This window comes from Babylonia areolata, chromosome 18 (assembly GCF_041734735.1).
Source record: "Babylonia areolata isolate BAREFJ2019XMU chromosome 18, ASM4173473v1, whole genome shotgun sequence".
Classification (NCBI taxonomy): Eukaryota; Metazoa; Mollusca; class Gastropoda; order Neogastropoda; family Buccinidae; genus Babylonia; species Babylonia areolata.
This window is the reverse complement of record NC_134893.1, coordinates 52,031,925-52,051,924: the sequence shown is the minus strand read 5'-3', so window position 1 is coordinate 52,051,924 and position 20,000 is coordinate 52,031,925. Positions and strand designations below refer to the sequence as shown.

General features: G+C 38.5%; 1 protein-coding gene across 4 annotated transcripts in view; it reads left to right on the top strand.

Moving 5' to 3' along the window:
* Positions 1 to 20,000, top strand: part of LOC143292884 (unconventional myosin-XV-like) — a 237,777-nt gene that overhangs the window by 201,565 nt on the left and 16,212 nt on the right. For 2 of the 4 annotated variants that reach the window (XM_076603546.1, XM_076603545.1), the window contains exons 41-50: positions 743 to 793; positions 3,485 to 3,599; positions 4,715 to 4,812; positions 5,940 to 5,984; positions 7,072 to 7,187; positions 8,756 to 8,767; positions 13,568 to 13,674; positions 16,758 to 16,813; positions 17,788 to 17,860; positions 19,725 to 19,801. In XM_076603546.1, coding sequence (XP_076459661.1) covers positions 743 to 793; positions 3,485 to 3,599; positions 4,715 to 4,812; positions 5,940 to 5,984; positions 7,072 to 7,187; positions 8,756 to 8,767; positions 13,568 to 13,674; positions 16,758 to 16,813; positions 17,788 to 17,860; positions 19,725 to 19,801 — 750 coding nt within the window. Of the gene's footprint in view, positions 1 to 742; positions 794 to 3,484; positions 3,600 to 4,714; positions 4,813 to 5,939; positions 5,985 to 7,071; positions 7,188 to 8,755; positions 8,768 to 12,732; positions 12,765 to 13,567; positions 13,675 to 16,757; positions 16,814 to 17,787; positions 17,861 to 19,724; positions 19,802 to 20,000 lie in introns of all 4 variants that reach the window. The other 2 variants (XM_076603547.1, XM_076603548.1) reach the window with 2 other exon arrangements.

Here is a 20,000-nt window from a genome sequence, read left to right as displayed (position 1 = left end):
CTCCCTTTCTCTGCTCTCTCTCTCTGTCTTTCTCTCTGTGTGTCTTTCTGTCTCTGTGTCTTTCTCTCTCTCTCCCTTTCTCTGCTCTCTCTCTGTGTCTTTCTCTTTCGGTGTCTTTCTCTCTCACCCTTTCTCTGCTCTCTCTCTCTCACCCTTTCTCTCTCTCACCCTTTCTCTACTCTCTCTCTCTGTCTTTCTCTCTTTGTCTTTCTCTCTCTCACCCTTTCTCTGCTTTCTCTCTCTGTGTCTTTCTCTCTCTCACTCTCTCTCTGTCTTTCTCTCTCTGTCTTTCTGTCTTTCTCTCTCTGTCTTTCTCCCTCTGTCTTTCTCTCACCCTTTCTCTGCTTTCTCTCTCTCTCTCTGTCTTTCTCTCTGTCTTTCTCTCTGTGTTTCTCTCTCTCACCCTTTCTCTGCTTTCTCTCTCTCTCTGTCTCTGTCTCTGTCTCTGTCTCTCTCTGTCTCTCATTTTTCTCTGTATTAAACATATATATATATATATATATATATATATATATATATATATATATATATATATATATCAGATGACAATATGGCCCATTGTGTATATGCTTAATCACAACGATGAATATTCCGCTTTACCTGGGTTGGGTGTTGGGGGAGTGGGGTTTGGGGGGTGGGAGGGGTGGGGGGTGCAGAATGTAAATGAAATGGTACTGACAGGAAGGGTGACGGATGGAAGCAGAGATGAATGACCTTGACCTTGCATGTCATTGCGTTGCAGGCCCATCAGCTGAAGGATATGATTGACAGATTCTGCCAGGAGAGTGAGAAGGTGAGAGTGACGGTTGCTCTTTTTTTTTTTTTTTTTTTTTTGTTGTTGTTGTTGTTGTTGTCATTTGTCCACTGCTTGACGACAGTTCATGCCGATCATTTCTTTCTTCTTCTTTTTTTTTTTTTTTTTTTTTGTATTTTGTTCTTATTATTTATTTTTTTTAATTTTCACTCTTTTTTTTCTTTCTTTCTCTTCTTGTTTTCTGTCTTGCTTTCTTTTCCCCCTTCTTTCTTTCCCTTTCCGCCTGTTTTTCTTTCTTTTTCTTCCCTTCTTTCTTCTTTCTTTCATTTCTTCCGTCTTTTTTTTTTCTCAGTCCTTCTTTCTTTCTTTCTTCTTTCCTTTCTTTCCTTTCTTTTTTCTTACTCTTCTCTTCCTGCCCTCCATTTATCATGTTAGAGAGAAGCAGAGTGTGAATACACTTGACAGGAGGACATGTGTATGCGTTCAGGAATTTTGAAGTTGGGTCATGACAGGTTGCGTCATCGCCTCGAGGAGAGGGAGAGAGGGAGAGAGGGATGGTTGTTTGGGGGTGTTGGGGTGGGTGGGTGGGGGGGAGGTGAGGGGGGTGCAAAGGCTTTTTGCAGGAGTGAAAGATCAAGCAGTTCACCACTTTACCCTTGTGTTGTGGCGGCTTCTTGCATTTGTCTTCATGATTCGTTCGCAGACGATGAAGGTTGTGAAGTTTGTTTGGTGTCATTACTTGTGTTGTTCCTTTTTTTTTTTTTTTTCCTTCTTGTCATCTTCCTTTTCATTTCATTATTTCCTCCTATTACTAGTATATGAATGTGCTCTTAAGGCCTGATCCAGCACGTGGGGTCATCTGCTTTTTTTTTTTTCTCTCTCTCTCTCAGGCAGATGTGGTGTTGTGTGCATGTAGACCAGTCAGCAGGCTTTGATGTCTCCTTGAAATTGAAAACGTTCTGATGGGTGCAGTGGCGGAGTGGTTAAAGTGTTGGACTTTCATTCTGAGGGTCCTGGGTTTGAATCTCGGTAACGGGGCCTGGTGGGTAAAGGTGGAGATTTTTGCGATCTCCCGGGTCAGCATGTGTGCAGACCTGCTAGTGCCTGAACCCCCTTCGTGTGTATACACAAGCAGAGGATCAAATACGCATGTTAAAGATCCCGTAATCCATGTCAACGTTTGGTGGGTTATGGAAACAAGTACATATCCAGCATGCATGCCCCCGAAAACAGGGTATGGCTGCCTGCATGGTGGGTTAAAAATGGTCATACACGTAAAAGCCTACTCATGTACATATGAGTGACCGTGGGAGTTGCAGCCCATGAACAAAGAAGAAGGAGAAGAAAACGTTTCTATTAGTTTCTGCCAGTTTTCATTACAAAAAAAAAAGAAGAAGAAGAAGAATACCTTTTTTTTAATACCGTATTTTTGGATACCATATTTCTGTTATTATTTTTCTTGTAGTCAAGAAAATTGTATGCAGTGAGTTGGGTGTGTGAGGTATGTAGTGGGGAGGAGGAAGAAATACTTCCAGTATCAGTATCAGTATCAGGAGCTCAAGGAGGCGTCACTGCGTTCGGTCAAATCCATATACACTACACCACATCTGCCAAGCAAGATGCCTGACCAGCAGCGTAACCCAACGCGCTTAGTCAGGCCTCGAGAAAAAAGCAACAACAAAAATAAAATAAAATGAAATAAAATAAAATAACAAAAAATAAATAAATAACATAAAATAAAATAAATAAATAAAAACAATATATAAATACTAAAAATACTACTACTAATAATAATAATATTGCACACACACACACACACACACACACACACACACACACAGAGAAAAAAAAGTGTTATGTAATTATCTTCATGTGTGGGGTGCAGAGTAGTAATCATAAGCTGGAAATAGAAACAGGGAGACACAAAGGCATACCACAAGAGTTACGGCTTTGTAAGGTTTGTAACATGTCTGTGATTGGTGATGAGTTTCATTTTATAATGGAATGTCCCGATTATGATCAGTTACGAAGTCGATATGTTCCTAAAAAAAATGTTTGTCTCCAAAATCGGTTTTTGATTTTTGTAATATGCTCAAAGGAGGCAAAAAAGTCATTTTAGCTGTAAGCAAGATGATTAGATTTGCAAATTTTGCCTAGCTATACTTTTGGAGTTAAAAGACATTTGTGATTTCTCAACTTTTATGTGACATTGTTGTGTATTTGGAAATGTTTGTTCTGGGCACGAAACGATTATTTTGCAGTAATCCTCCATGCTCCAATGGGAGTGAAAGGATAATTAAAACTTGAAACCGACGGGCGCAATAGCCAAGTGGTTAAAACGTTGGACTGTCAGTCTGAGGGTCCCGGGTTCGAATCACGGTGACGGCGCCTGGTGGGTGAAGGGTGGAGATTTTTACGATCTCCCAGGTCAACATATGTGCAGAACCCCCTCCATGTGTATATGCAGGCAGAAGATCAAATACGCACGTTAAAGATCCCGTAATCCATGTCGGCGTTCGGTGGGTTATGGAAACAAGAACATACCCAGCATGCACACCCCCGAAAACAGAGTATGGCTGCCTACATGGCGGGGTAAAAACGGTCATACACGTAAAAGCCCACTCGTGTGCATACGAGTGAACGTGGGAGTTGCAGCCCACGAACGCAGAAGAAGAAGAAGAAGAAACTTGAAACTTGAAACGTGTGGTGAGGAGTCAGGTGCTTGTGCAGGGCAACAAGTTCGTGGTGGCCGTGAAGGATTACCTGACCCGCGAGTCCACTCTGCTCAGCTTCCGGAGGGGTGACATCGTCAAGCTGATGGACCCTGAAATGAACTTGGAAAGAGGTGAGTTACGATGCTGTACATTGCAATTCAGTGCAGTACATTACAGCACATTGCAAAACTATATGATAGTCAGTCGTGTCTGACTATGACCATCAGAACAGCAGAGGAGGCAACTGCTGTTCGGACTATTTGGGCTAGAATTTGATTATAGTGGAGAGTGTCTTGCCCAAGTTACATCCCCACTCTCTCGGCCAAGAGGGTTTTAGGACAGTCGGCGTTGGGATGGTTCCCAAAGGCCAACTGGCCCACAAGGCTGCAGCACTAAGAGCCAGTGCAATTTTGCCTCCTAGTTTGAGAGTCATAGTCCTTCACAAAGGACTAAGCTGTAAATTGTTTCCCATTGACTGGAGAAACCATTGATAATACAGCTCTCCCTTTGCTGTTGGCCCAAATGTAAACTAATGTCAATCTGTGATATAAGCCGAGTGTTGGGCCTTGAAAAACTGTACACAATAGTATAGTACAGTACAGTACAGCACAATGCCATGCAGTGTGATTTGATAAAGTCATAAAATACAGTGATTATAATGCAACACAGTTCAGCCACTGTGTGTTACAATGCAATACAGTGTGATAACGTGATACAAAGCAATATGATTGCAATACAGTACAACACAATGTGATACGATGCAGTGCAGTGCAGAGCAGTGCAGTGCAAAACAACGTAATGCATCTAATCTGATTGGAAACTACTTGTGCTGCAAAATAATGTGAAGAGCTTTCCATCCCCCCCCCCCAGGTGTAAGTGTGTATGCATGTTTGCATGTTTATGCGTTCTGATAGAAAGGAAATTATCCCTTGCAAAGTCTGTTGTGCTACTGTTCATCAGCTGTCATAACAAACCAGTCTACTGTTGACAGAGTTAATTAAGCAGCACTTGTGGACTCCCTCATTCCTTTCCTCACAGTCAGATGTTTTCAGACGGGAGAGGGGGGGGGAGTAGGGGGGCGGGGAGGGTAGGAGGGGGGGAGGGCGGAGTAGGAGGGGGGGTTGGGGTCCAGGGGGTAAGAGGCAGGAGTGGGGGTGGGGTTGGGTGTTCAGTGATCTGTCACCGATTTACCTGTGCACGCCTGAAGACCGAAGCGGAGTGAAGGTGACTGGCGGGCTGTGTGCAGGGTGGCTGTATGGGTCACTGAACGGCATTGTGGGACTGTTCCCCGAGGAGTATGTGCGGCCGTTGGCCCGACACGAGGTGGAGACGTCAAACATGAAGGTAACGGAGAAAAGTGTGATCAAAATAATCATGTGGCATGGAAAACGTTGATCAAGGCTTCCTGTTGCAGGGATTTTTTTTTTCAAGCGTATAATTTTTGACTGTGAATTGATGAAGCCTTACCTGCACAAAAGTGTGTTATTATTACAAGATGACTGAGAATGTTGATGTTTTAAAAAAAAAAAAATGTTTGCATTCATTAACAGGTGTTTTGCTTGATTGATTAATGACTTCTCTTTTACGAAGTCAGTTATGTAATTTTCTGTAACTGCATTTAGATATTTGTTTTAAAGTTCACCCACCATTTACCTAGTTTCCCCCACCTCACCACTCACCCCCTCCCCCTCCTCTTCTAATCGATAACACTCAAATGTATACATTAATACTCTAACGAGCACAGTAGCCGCTTGGTTAAAGCGTTGGACTTTCAATCTGAGGTTCTTTTGTTTGAATCTCGGTAAGAGCGCCTGGGGGTAAAGGGTGGAGATTTTTCCAATCTCCCAGGTCAACATATGTGCAGACCTGCAAGTGCATGAACCCCCTTCATGTGTATACGCATGTAGAAAATCAAATACGCATGTTAAAGATCCTGTAATCCATGTCCGTGTTCAGTGGGTTATGGAGACAGAAAATACCCTGCATGCATCAACCACGACAGAATCATCAGCAAGTTGATGTTGGTCCTGTAATGGAAAGAAAGAAAGAAAGAAGAAGAAATGTCTTCAGTCACTGATATGTGTGACGGGACATTAAACAGGAATTTTGGTGATTGTTGAAATAGATTTTGGCTAGGTATTACAGATTTGTGATGCCTGGTAAAGTTTTTTTATGGGTAGGTACTACAGGAACTGTGATGCCTGGAAAAGTCAATAAAGGCTAATGATTTTAGGGAGTGTCATGGTTGTAGAAAGTTGACCGGAATTTGATGTTGCAGGTACTCGGGGTATATTTAAAACGCAGTTATTGGGTAGGTATTATTGGAACAGGTGCACATTGATTGGTTTATATTTGCAGCAAAATGGACATCTTTTTGGTGCTTCCCCCCACAGAAGTACTTACTTGAGTGTTGTGACAACATCTTTAAAGTGATTGATTTTTTTCTTCATCCTGTTTCTTTTTTTTTTCAGCCTAAACTTTACCAGCCACCTCAAACAGGGCGTCAGTCAAGTAGGGTGAGTATGTTTGTGTGTGTGTGTGTGTGTGTGTGTGTGTGTGTGTGTGTGTGTGTGTGTGTGTGTGTGTGTGTGTGTGTGTGTGTGTGTGTGTACATGCATACCTGCAAGACATTCTTCAGTTTAACGTCTTTCCACTTGAAGTGATATTAGTCCTGCAAGACATGTGTGTATGTGTGTGCATTGTATGCTTTTCTGTATATTGCAATTAATGGTTTAGATTACTTTCTCCCTTTTGTGATCATGTTCTAAGTGAAGAGACACTACACATGCACGACATCATATTACTTCCTTCCTTTTCAGTGTGCTTCTGTTTATAAAGTCCACAGAGTTGTGTCAATGTCACAGCCACTTGGCACAGTGTTTTACTGTGCAATATAAGATCAGTTCTTATCACTGTCATTATCCTTAGAAGAAGAATGAGCTGATGCGTTGCATTGGTCATCCAGTCTCATGATAGTCCAAACTTTCTAGATGACACAATCTCATGATAATTCAGTTTTATAATGATCCCTGTTTTTTTTCTCTGGATGGCACGATCTCTTATTGATCCAGTTACATGAGCCATATTTTCTCTAGCTGACATGATCTCTTTGATCAGCCAGTTTTGTAATTGTCCGTATTTTCTCCGGCAGACACAGTATCTTTATCATCCAGTTTTATAATGATCCATATTTTTTTTCTAGTTGACAGCCATATCTTGATCATCCATTTTTATAATTGTCCACATTTTCTCTAGTTGACAGCAGTATCTTGATCATCCAGTGTCTTAATTGTCCATATTTTCTCTAGCTAATGTAGTCTGTTGATAATCCAGTTTTACAATTGTCCATACTTTCTCTACAGTATGTTATGTTTATTTATTTATTGTCCATTCATCTAAGATGATGATGTTAGACTGAAAAGGAATATATTATTATTATTGTTGTTGTTGTTGTTGTTACTGTTTTCATTATTTTTTATTATTACTATTTAGAAATCTTCATTTTGAAAATCAATGGCCAGGGGAACAGTTATTTAACTGAAAAGGGGTTGGTTTCCTCTACGATACGTTAACATTGTTTTGCCGGTTGGTGTGTTGGTGTAGGAGGGTCCCCCAGGGCCAGACGACCGCAGTGAGACAAGTCAGGGTACCATTGTCAACGACGGCAAGTACTCCATGATGGAGTTTGCCCTCCTCAACTTCCGAGAGTCGCTGGACAAGTGAGTGCTGTTTTTTTCTGTTCTTCCCCCCCCCCCCCCCGCCCCCCTTGATTAATCTTCATGTGAGAAGCCTCAGTGCTTTGATGCAGTTATTTTGTTGCCGTTCATATAATACCTGTGATAAACTGGTGCTGTTGTGTTTGTGCCGTCCTGACAAATTCCTGTGATTATCCAGTACTGTTTGTGTTTGTGTGCCTGCGATACCTGTGATAAACTTGGAAGTGTTGGTGTTTCGAGTCGTCCCTATAAATGGGATAATCCAGAACTGTTGTGTTTGTGTCCTTTCGATACCTGTGGTAAGGTAGCACCTGAATGGTACAGTACACAGATGAAATGGATTGTGACATATGCCCGAGAAGTTTGTGGTGCTCTGCAAACTTCAAGGTGATTGAATCATCCAGAGAGAGTAAGCCTGGTTGAGCAATATATGGACAGTAACCAAGGCAGCAGGTGAACATGCTGCTTTCAAATGTAATGGGGGCGTTAAATCTCCATGCAAATTTTCTGGATTTGCTTGAAAAGAATCTTGTCAGAAGAAAAAGAGCGAAACAACAACAAAGAGCAAAAAAAACAACAAAAAAAAACAAAACAAAACACACCAAAAACCAGAACAAAAACAAAACAAAAAAACAACAACAAAAAAACAAACAAAACAAAACAAAACAAAAAAAAATCATCATTATTTTCATGAAAAAAAAAAGAGGATATAATGAATTCCTCTCCCAACCCTAATCAGTTTCAACATGTACAGAAAAAAATAGTCTGGCTAATAATCGTGTGTGTGTGTGTGTGTGTGTGTGTTTCTGTGTGTGTGTGTGTGTGTGTTTATATAGAGTACATTTTGCCTATTTGAGTACAGCGTATAAAGCCACTGATAACGATATGTCTCTAAATGTTGTTTGTTGGGTAAGCCTGTGCACATACACTTTTTACTCTGTCTGTCTGTCTGTCTCTCTCTCTGTGTCTCAAGATGTCATCATTCCCTGTCTGTCCTGTCTGTCTCTTTCTCCCTGTCTTGTAATGGAGTATATGGATGAAATATGTTTCTATCATTCTTTCTGTCCATTCTTTCTTTCATTCTTTCTTTCCTTCTTTCTTTCTTTCTGTCCATTCTTTCTTTCTGTCCATTCTTTCTTTCTTTCTGTCTTTCTTTCATTCATTCTTTCTTTCTTTCTTCTGTGCATTCTTTCTTTCTTTCTTTCTGTCCATTCTTTCTTTCTGTGCATTCTTTCTTTCTTTCTTTCTTTCTATCCATTCTTTCTTTCTTTCTGTCCATTCATTCTGTCCATTCTTTCTTTCTTTCTATCTTTCTATCCATTCTTTATTTCTTTCTTTCTGTCCATTCATTCTGTCCATTCTTTCTTTCTTTCTATCTTTCTATCCATTCTTTCTTTCTTTCTTTCTGTCCATTCATTCTTTCTTTCTCTCCATTCTTTCTTTCCATTCTTTCTTTCTTTCTGTCCATTCTTTCTTTCTGTGCATTCTTTCTTTCTTTCTTTCTTTCTTTTTCTAGCCACTTCTTTGAATTGTGTGCCTTAATGTGCTGTGTGCTGGCTTGGCTGTTTCAGTGAAGAATGGAGGTAAATTGGTTTTGGTTGTTTTGTTTTTTTTGTTGTTGTTGACACCCGGTCACATTGCTTGTTTTGAGTTTTCTGGCTTCCCATGCAACATGCATTTTTTCAAGCTGTTGAGTAAAACCAAAGCTTCGTTATGCAAGGTGGTGTTGTCATAATGCGTCCGCTGTTGCCCCGTGTCGTGTGTTTTCTTCTTGAGGATGTGCGGAGATTTAGTAGAGCAGTAACACATTTTGTGACATTGTAGCAGAGGCATGTACTGACTTTGTGATAGGAATGTATTTCATTTTAGGTTTGGTTGTCTTTTTTTTTTTTTATTGCCGGTTATATATATATATATATATATATATATATATATATATATATATTTATATGTATATAATAGTGTTTTTCATTTTGCATTTCTGAGTGTCATTGTGTATGTTATTTGTATAAGCCTTCACAAATACATGCTCATATACACTAACGCGAACACACAAACACACGCACATGCACCCACGCATGCGCACAAATATTTACATGTACACACATGTGTAAGCACACACACAACCTTTATGCATGCACGTGTGTACATGCACACACGCACACGCACACACACAACACACACACACCACACACACACACACACACACACAACACACACACACACACACACACACACACACTCTCTCTCTCTCTCTCTCTCTCTCTCTCTCTCTCTCTCTCTCTCTTACACATGCACACACGCAATCGTCTGTGAGCATTTGTATTTTGCTGTAATTTTTTTTACGAAAAAAAAATCTGATTGTTACTATATCCTTTGAATTTTTGTCTTCCTTCTGCATCTGTTATCATTATTTATTATTATTATTATTATTATTATTATTATTGTTATGATGATGAATGTTACTGTTATTATTACTGTTGTTATCATAAGCTAACATCATTGTTGTTGTTGTTGTAGTTATCTATTATGATTTATTATGAACTCAGTACATCCTGTCCGGGGGTTTTTGTTCTCTGGCACTGTCTTCCCAGTCACAACAATGCCACTCCTTCATTCTGCCCCCCCCCCCCCAAAACCTTGCACCCCCTACCCCAACACTCCCCCCCCCCTCTCCCACTCCCCCCCCCCCTCCTCCCAAATCTCTTCTGTTCCAGCCTCTGTGTGTTTTGTTTGTTGTTGTTTTTTTTTACTTTGTCTGTCTGTTCTGTTCTTCTCCCTTCTCTCTTCTGTCTTTTTTTTTTTTTTTTTTTTTTTTTTTTACCCTTCCCGCTTCCCTCCCTCCTTCCCTCTTCCCCATGATCCCCACCTCCTCTCTTCCTTTCATCTGTCTGTCTCTGTAAACTTTAGTGTCTGTGTGTGTTTTTGTGTATGTGTGTGTGTGTGACTTGATTGTTCTGTGTGTGTGTGTGTGTGTGTGTGTGTGTGTGTGTGTATGCATGTGCATGCGTGTGTGTGTGTGTGTGTGTGTGTGTGTGTGACTTGATTGTTCTGTGTGTGTGTGTGTGTGTGTGTGTGTGTATGTGTGTGTGTGTGTATGCATGTGCATGCGTGTGTGTGTGTGTGTGTGTGTGTGTGTGTGTGTGCGTGACTTGATTGTTCTCTGTGTGTATGTGAGTGTGTGTGTGCGTGTGTGTGTGTGTGTGTGTGTGTGTGTGTGACCTAATTGCCCTGCCAGTCTTCAGGTCTGTCTCTCTCTTTTGTCTCTCAGTTGACCTTCCAGAGTTGATCGATCTCTCTATGCAGACTCAGTGGTTCCTCCAACATAGCTTGACACCGAATAGTTTTCGTCTCCTCAACAGTGTTGTCAGATATTTTCCCTAGAATTTACTGACAGAGTGTGGATATACATGCAGATTGTGTAGACTTTTCATTTTGTGTGTGTTCAGAACTTACTGTTAAATTCCTTAAAGACCGTATATATGCCATTAGATCTTTGTTTGTTTGTTTATTCTTTTCCCTTTGGTACAAAGAGATGCCTTTTAGAATTTCAAATCATGTAGAAATTCATAACAACTAGCAAGTGGATTCGGTGTTATGTTGCAAACGAGGTATCTGTGGTGCCGTGTGTGTGTGTGTGTGTGTGTGTGTGTGTGTGTGTGTGGTGTGTGGTGTGTGTATGTCTGTCTTTAAGACCAAGAGAGAGAGAGAGAGAGAGAGAGAGAGAGAGAATTGTTACAAGATGGAAATTTAGTTTAACATGATATTTATTGTGTGTTAGCGTGTGTGCATGTGTGGGAGAAAGTGTGCTCTTGTGAGGTTGTGTTACTATGTTTTGTTCAAAAATGCATCAATTTGTGCATTATTCACATATGCTTGAGTGAGCTTGTTCTTGTTTTTGATTGCCCGTATAAGTACAATTCATGAATATGTATATATTTGTATGCAAATTTGTATGTGTATATGTATACTTTTGAACATTGTATGTGAGTATGTGGTGTGTGTGTGTGTGTGTGTGTGTGTGTATGTGTGAGTATGCATGCATGCATGCATATGCATGTGTGTGTGTGTGTGTTCGTGTGTGTGTTTGAAAGAGAGGGAGTATATACTAACATTTAGATTTACTATAGTTTTATCTTCTGATGCTTTTTTCACTGCTCTTGCAGTTACTGTTTCTATTGTGGCTTAAAAGATTATGTCACACACACACACACACACACACCTACCTGTGTGCTTCAGTTCACATTTCACCTAGTGCAGAGGTACAGCTAACTTCATGATGGTGTGAAAACATATGATAGAGTAATTATATGATATGGTACAAAACAGTGTACAAGTTTTTCACTGGATTCTTTTTTTTTTTTTTCAAACATGAAATAATTACAGGAAATATTAACACCAACATAAATGAAATGTGGCAAACTCTATGTTTAAATTTTTTTTTTTTCATTTTATAGAAACGCAGTCAGGAAAAGTCAAAGTGTGTCTGCTGTTGTTGTGTGATTTAAAATGTTTACAAAGAAGACATCTTTGATAGAGGAAGTAAATGGGGGAGGGGGAGAGAGAACAGTGTCATAAATATAGATATATCTTTTGCAGGCAAAAAGCACCTGTATACCAACACTGATAACAGTCTGTCAGGAAGCATACTGCTGCTTTTATCACTGCTACTGCAATCACTGCCCCAACAGCTGCTAGGATTTTCTGCTGTTGCTTTCACGTTTGTGTGTGCCTCTAAAGATGCAGAGTTCTGTAGAGTGGGCTGTACAGTTTTAAAACATACAAAGGGATTATTCTCGTGGAAATGATGAGTAGAAATGGTATATTTTAAATCTGGGTAAGAGGACAAGTGCTGGGCTTATGGTGTTTATGATGACATTGTTTTTTGATGAGGCCTGATGAAGCAGCGTCCAAGGAGAAAGTGAGCGAAACGAGGATATGATATATTGTTACTGATAATGAGAAAGATGGAGATGAGTGTGTGTGTGTCTTTGTATATGTGTGCATACGATTGTCTGGTTTGTGCATATGCTTGCCTCATGTGTGAGCGTGTGGGTGCATGCCTGTGTTTGTGTGTATGTGTGCATGCACGCATGTGCATGTGTACACATATGTTCAGATGAACAAATGGATAGGGGGGGAACTCTGGTCATTTGAACAGTGTTGCCCTCTGGTGTTGGTTTTTGTTGATGTAAATGACACACATGCTGCCATCATCATTAACATCAGTAACACCATCATTATAATGTTTGTCATCAATGTCATTGCCTTACACACAATCACTGTCTTATCAGATGTCTTCCACAGGAACCATGGTGTCTTTTAGGTATCACACCAATGAACTGTCACTTGACTGCCCCCTCCCCCCTCCCCTTACCCCCCTCCCCACATATTTCAGGCCAGTGATCTCACACAGAATAAGTATCACTCCACTGGATATTGCCTGAGTGAATTATTATGCTGTGTACAATGTTATACACCATGATATTGTGTTGATGATGATTATGTCCATGGCAACTGATACCTAACATGTTGTGGACTATTCCAGGCAGAAGTTTCTGCGCAGAGAGGTAGCACCAGGTAACTGATGAAATGCCCATGACAGATAGCTGCCCCCCAACAAAACAATGATAGCCTTATAATGCTACACGTAACCTGCTTGACAACCTCTGTGTACCCCGCTGTCACTCTAAACAGTTCTGATACATCAGCATAGCGAAAAGCCTTGCCTGTTTATGCGTTATGGCCACACACCCTTGTTTGTGGCCCGAGGGCTCAGTTCAAGGTGATTAATGTGATGTGTTATATGCTCTACTGTGTATGATAGTAGGGGGTGAGTTAGTTTTCAGCATGACTCCTGATGCCATGCATTAATGTGAAAATCTGTCCTGTTTGATAGTTATGAACCACCTTACACACTGTCACTGAAAAAAAAAGGAATAAAAAAAAAAAGAAAAAAAAAAAAAAGACAAAAAAGACACTGTCATTTTTATTGAGAATTCTCATTTTTAGTTCAAATGGTGAAAACCTGCAATGGTCAAGTGTATGAACATTCATGAATCTTGCAGTGAACATTTGCTGTTCATTCTACTTTTTTTTCCATCGGTTTAGAGCTGCTTCAATCACGTTTTCATGAATAAAAGCCATGGAATGGCCAGGTGTCAGACTTATATAAATGAAGGTGTTCAGGACAGACACATTTTTGTCACATGGCATGCGGGTGACAAGGCCGACTGACTCTCCCCCCTTGTCCAGTGTATCTGTGTATCACCATTGTCTTGGCCAGTGACCTTGTACCGCTGTCACCTCAGAGCACAGCGCGTGTTGTGAGCAAGGTTGCTCACTGCCTCATGTGCCTAACCCATGTTTGCCTGATGGTCCAGGTATGAAATGCTGAGAACTGAAGATGGCTCTATAAGGGGGACAGTCAAAATGATTGAGAACATCAAACTGCATAACTTGCAGAAAGATGCCGACTCGAAGCATAGAGGTGATGGTGCTTGCTTTTTCATGTACTTTTCTTGACTTCCTTAGTAAGGGAGTGGGGGGGGGGTGGGGGGGGGAATAGAAAGAGGAGGGGGCTGGTTTGGGACTTCTTGAGTGTCTCTCAAAAACTAATGATCATTCTTGACTACCTGTTTGATCTGCCATCAGTGTGAGCTGATACTAACACTGAGGGTGTAACATATGTGAATAATGAAACGTTTGATATGTGCAGTGAATCCTTTCAGTCTAACAACATTATCTTGAAGTCTGAGCTGAATTAAAATGCATAGAAGAGATATGGAAATGAATCCTAAAGACATGTGTGTAGAATTTTCACAGAACATTTTTTTTCACATTCCACATTCATCATGTAACACAGGTGTTTTATTTAAGACTGTTGTGTTCTGTTGGAACAGTGGTTAGGTTTTGTTAAACTGTTACTGCGCAGAATGGATGTTAATTTTATTCAAGATGTCGTTCAAGAATTGTTTTAATGAAAACAACATAGACTGTTTTGTTGGGTGAAATGGCATTAACACAAAGGTGAGGAAGTGTTGCAAAGAATGTTTGAAAGAAGCAAAGAAAACAACAACTTGTAACTTGGTTGGAAAAAAAAAAGATTATCACAGAAGAAAAGATTTACTGTAGTTTCCAAATCTTATTATAAAGTATTTTCAGAAAATTCTGTGGTTCTATAAAATGATGTTGCCAATTTTCTTTTTTTTTCCTTAATTAATTTAAAAATTATAATGGAAAACAAAGAGCACATGTGTCAGTCAGTTTGATTATTTGCCAAAGAAATAAATAAAATCTTTTCAGCATTTGACTGCCAAAAATGTGATCAGCTCAGACTTTGCAGCTTACCCAAGAAAACATGTTTACTATGTACAGCAATATTTTAACATAGAAATCTGTTGCTAACTTCTTGCTCAACTTACAAGATGTGTTTGGTCCAAAATTTGCAGCAGGGTGTGGAGAAGAAACTAAAACATGACTTTTCTTGTTTATCTAATCAGTTCAGAAGGGTGAAGCATTATGGGGAGGTTATCGAAGTGGGGAGGAAGCGTAGGGTTGATGGTAATTTGTTTTTAACAGATACAGCTGGAGGTTACATTTCACACCACCACCTTCCTTCCTCACATCAATTCCTTCACACACACACCCCCACCTTCTTCCACACCTCCCTTCTCCATACCCACCCCCACCCCCACATATGTAAAAAAAAGGTTGTGTAAGGAGTTCATTTCACAAATGGCTGTATTTACTAACTGTACCAGCAAGTATAGTTGTATGAAAAGATGATAACTTTACCCTTTGAGTGTATAGTGAAGTTGATTCATTAAGTATAATATATAAGAAAAATGATTAACAACTGATCAGTACTTGATAATTCTATGATACTAACTCATTTATAACATCAAAAACCATGCTGTTTGTTGGGATGGAGGTTAATCATTATGATCTTCATTTTATGCAACAGTTTCAGTTACATTTTCCCCTGTGTTGATGTGGAAGAGTGCTGTTTTTAACAGTGTCTGTCTGGTACCAATTTATGGATAGTTACTGCTTTTTCCTTGCCAATAAAGGCACCAAGGTATTCTGATGGTGTCTGTTAAACACCTGTTAATGAATTGATAATCATGCTGTTTGTATGATCATCTGTTTACCCCAGATTGACTAGTGCAGCACCATATATTAATGGCATTTTCATATGTACCCATTGATGAATGATAATGAGGTTTTCCGTATTCTTTATAAAAGGGCCACAGTGTATCAATGGCGATTTAAAAAAAAAAAGTCTATTGATGAATGATTTTAAAAGTGTTTTTAAAGTACTTCAAAATGATTGTTCATGTTTTTCTATCTGATCATATGAGGCCTTCCCCATATTTTTATTATTTTTTAAATTTTTTATTTATTTATTTATTTTTTAAAGAACCTGTTCAGAATGATCAGCACTTATTCCTACAGTGACAAGGCCATCACATTTGATAAAAACAACTTTTGATTACAGGCTGATGGATGATCACACCTGTTTCTGTGATTTGTAGCAAGAACTTAACAACATTAACACTTTATTTTAGGTTAACTTTTTGCCCAGAGAGTAAAGTTTTCTATCGTAGAGAATCTAATCTTATTTTGTAGCACTGATTTTGTTTCTCCTGCAAATTTTATCAGTTAATGATAATGGAACAGTTAATCACAAGTGTTTCTTTTTATTTATTTATTTATCTATCTATATTTTACTCCACTGTGTATGCATTGTATCTGTACTGAACAGTATTGTATGATAGTTAAATGCATATCAAAGTAAATCTGTCACTGATGTATTTTTCAAGAAATGAATATGACGTTTCACAAGATAGTGCTGATTGACATTCAAGGTGGAAAGCAAACTTTACAACTACTATAAACAGTTGTCCAGAAGAAATTAGGAATGCTTCATTTTATTTTTAAGAAATAGCACACACAAAAATGAATAATTGGTTAAAGTTGATACTGTATTTCTAATGGTAAAATATATTTGTTGATATTTCAAAAGATAAAATATACGTATGATTTTAAGTGTGTGACTTATTCTTCTCTATCTCAGAGATAATGCTTCCACAAATATGTGTATTCCTTGCTCACAAAACAGAAAAAAAAAAAACGTTTGAAAATTGCTAATGACTATATAATCATTTTGAGTGAAATCACAGTCTGAATATTTAAACACACATCCTCATGAACATTAAAAGAAACTAGTCAGCCAACAAATGAGTACAGTGCAGGATTCGCTAATGTAAACCCATCCATTCTTGAATAAGGAAAAGGAAATGAAATGTGAAATAAATAGAATAGAATAGAATAGAATGTCTTTATATCAAGTGTACCAGGGTTCTAAGGAATATTGGGCAGTGGGGGCTGGGGAAGGGGTGTAGTTCATAAAACATACAAACATGAATTGGAAATCATATACAAAGACAGGTTGATTGTAGATATATATATATATATGTGTGTGTGTGTGTGTGTGTGTGTGTGTGTGTGCTGTATGTACACAAAGATATGAAGTGTGGTGACCTACATGGTATATGCGCTGTTTCATAGGCAGCTCAGGAGACTGGTCATGGAAAGAACATGCTGAAATGATCAAGTGGACCCGGGTAAGTCATGATACACATTTCAGCTATTGATTTCTTAGAATTTTTTTGAATTTTTTTTTTTTTTTACATATGTTGTAATGTTTAACTTAATGAGAAGAAAAAAGAAAAAGAAAAAAAGAACACAAGCATTGACTGTTTGGTAGATTTATTTTTACAAAATGAATAGAATTACTACATATTTTTTTTTTGATTTTGGATGAATTAAGACAAGACTTTAATTATACCTTTTTGACAGCTTTTTGTGTGATTAGCAGTAACAGCCAGATGTTCATTGAAAAGCAGCAATGATACATAACAAATCAAAAGCCGCCTAATTTCTGCACACCTTAGTGATGTTGTACTTGTACACAATTTAAAACCTTAAGGCAACAATTTTTAAAAGGTATTCAAAACTGGAATAACACAGGAAATATTCCCAGTCAGGTGATGCTAACAGATGATGAATATATACAAACAAGATTAGGAAAACTTGTTTATGAATGCTGCTGCAATTTATTGCATTAATTGATTGATTAATTGTGTGTTTTTCATTCATTCATTTATTCATTCATTTACCATTGCACTTGTGTCTTATAAACCTTAAGGTTTCATGACAATAAAAAAAATTCTATTATATGGTTGTGCCTTCAACAGCAGTGTTGGTATTCTGAGATAAACTGGGAGAGAAGTCACCTCTTAAGTGGATGATACGTAGACAGCACATTTTTTTTTCTTTTCTTTTTTTTTGCAATAAGAAGCAAGGAGGTAGAATATAAATCATACTGGTGGTGGCATTTATATTAATATCTTTGTCATGTTTTACTGGTTTTGAGTGTGAAACACACTTAGAATCATGTTTTGAATGAAAGCTAAAAGAAACATTTATGTCCTAACACATTAATGCATTATATTGTTTTCTTTCTATTTTTTTCTCTCTTTCTCTCTCTCTCTCTCTCTCTTAAAAAATTTTTTTTATTAATTTTTTTTTTATGTAGTCACCTATCCAAGCATCTTTGCTGAAGCTGTCTTCCTCAGAGCTCAACAAACTGGCATTGGAATGTTTCATTGGTAAGTGAAGGCTTGGTTTGTTTTGAAGAAGATTTTTTTTTATCTTTTTCTTTTTGACTTCATATATCCATTCAAGTACTTCACATTGTATCTTTTGCTACACACACACACACACACACACACATGCAAACGCACACACACACATATGTAAAATTTGATCTCCCTTGTTGACAGGGTAGAAATAATCTGATTTTGAATCAGTAGTCACACAAATCAAGAGCATAATTGTATTTGAGGGCAATCAGCTTAAAAAAACAAGAGACAAGGCCTTCAAGACTCACTTGTGATACACTTAAAAAACCCAAAATCTAATCGTTAAAATGTGTTCTGTATTTGTTGTTAAAAAAAAAAGAAAAAAAGTCATGACGACAGATTCGAACCCCGCATGTTCGGGTGAGAAGAAACTGTCTTACCCATTACACTATCGTGGCTCCTTAACTGACGTTCAAAAATTTAATATTTAAACATGCTTTTTTAAAGGGCGATAAATCGATTGTGGTATTCACAGTGAGAATGCTATATGGTGTATCTTGGGCATTCAAAAAAATCTTTAAGGGCAATTAAAAATTCTTTTTAAGTCCATGGTAAAGGAGACGTGGCTGTCGCCCCAATCACAGTGCAACATTTAGCCATTTTCTCTGGATCTAGATAGATGTACAAGTTTAGTTACACCCACCGGGAATGTACGACACAGCCTATTCCTCTTTTATGTTCATTGTAGTTTTATAGTTTTAAAGTTGATATGAAAATTTGAGTATTTTGTTAAACTAATAACATGTAGAGCCAAGTACAAGTACTTCTAAACATCGTATAAAGTGAAAAGGACTTCATTTTGAGAAAGGTCAAGGGTATTAACTCTCATGGTTTATTATTTTTAACTGTGAATTCCGACTGATTTTGTTGATATTGTTATGGCAGTTTGGGGCATAATCCAGTAAGTGATGAGGCGTTCACAAATCTTTCTCTGAATAAATATTTAACGGTGTCCTTCTCCAACTTTCCATCACATGTTATCATGTATTGTCGATTGAATATAGGATCGAACAGGCAGGTCAGCAACTTGAAAAAAAATGGCGTCCTTTGCGTTCACGAAGAATCTGAGCACGCACTTTGAATATGAATAAATATGTGTACGCAATTGATTTTTGCCCATGACCTTCAGGGCTCAGCCAATAGATCTATAAAGTCCACTTGTTGTATTGATTTTAGTATTTTCCAAAAAAGACCACTTGGGCGAATGATCATAGTGAAAGCCCTGTACACTGAGAGTAAAACACACACAAGCTTTTTATGTATTGAGTATAATTTCAAAATGTAATGTTTGAGATGAGAAAGATCAGTTTAAAGCAAATTAACCCCCCTAGCATTAATTACAGATTAATTTCCCTTTTTTATTATCTGCAGCAAAGACATGCATCAGAAATTTAACTTCCATGCTTAGCAAGAGAAGTTCCTGTTTGAACAAAAAAATGATAAAAATGACTGCTCTTCTTGTTTTGTCAGAATATCAGATCAAAGTGCCAAGTTTAGAGAATAAAAAAGATTATAAATATAACAGTAAATTCAATTTGGCTTCTTTTTTAATTTTTTTTGTGCCCATCCCAGAGATGCAATATTGTTTTAAACAAGATGACTGGAAAGAACTGAATTTTTCCTATTTTTATGCCAAATTTGGTGTCAACTGACAAAGTATTTGCAGAGGAAATGTCAATGTTAAAGTTTACCACACACACACACACACACACACACACGCACAGACAACCGAACACTGGGTTAAAACAGACTCACTTTGTTTACACAAGTGAGTAATAAACAATAACAACACAACATTTTACTAACACATGCAATCATGGTATGATTCCAGCCATCATGAGGTTCATGGGAGACTATCCAATGGGCAGCAATCAGTCCGAATTTGACTGCGTCATGAAGATCCTCAGAGTAAGTGTCTATTTATTTGCTGCTTTCTGTGTGTGTGTGTGTGGAGGGGTGGGGGTTGGGGGCCGGGGAGGAAGGTGTGTGTGTGGGGGTGTGGGGTGTGGGGGGGGGGGGGGGGTGGATGTTTGCATGGCTCTGTGTGTGAATGCACATGCTCATGTATGTGTTTATGCATTTCAATTTTTTTTTCAGGGATACCACA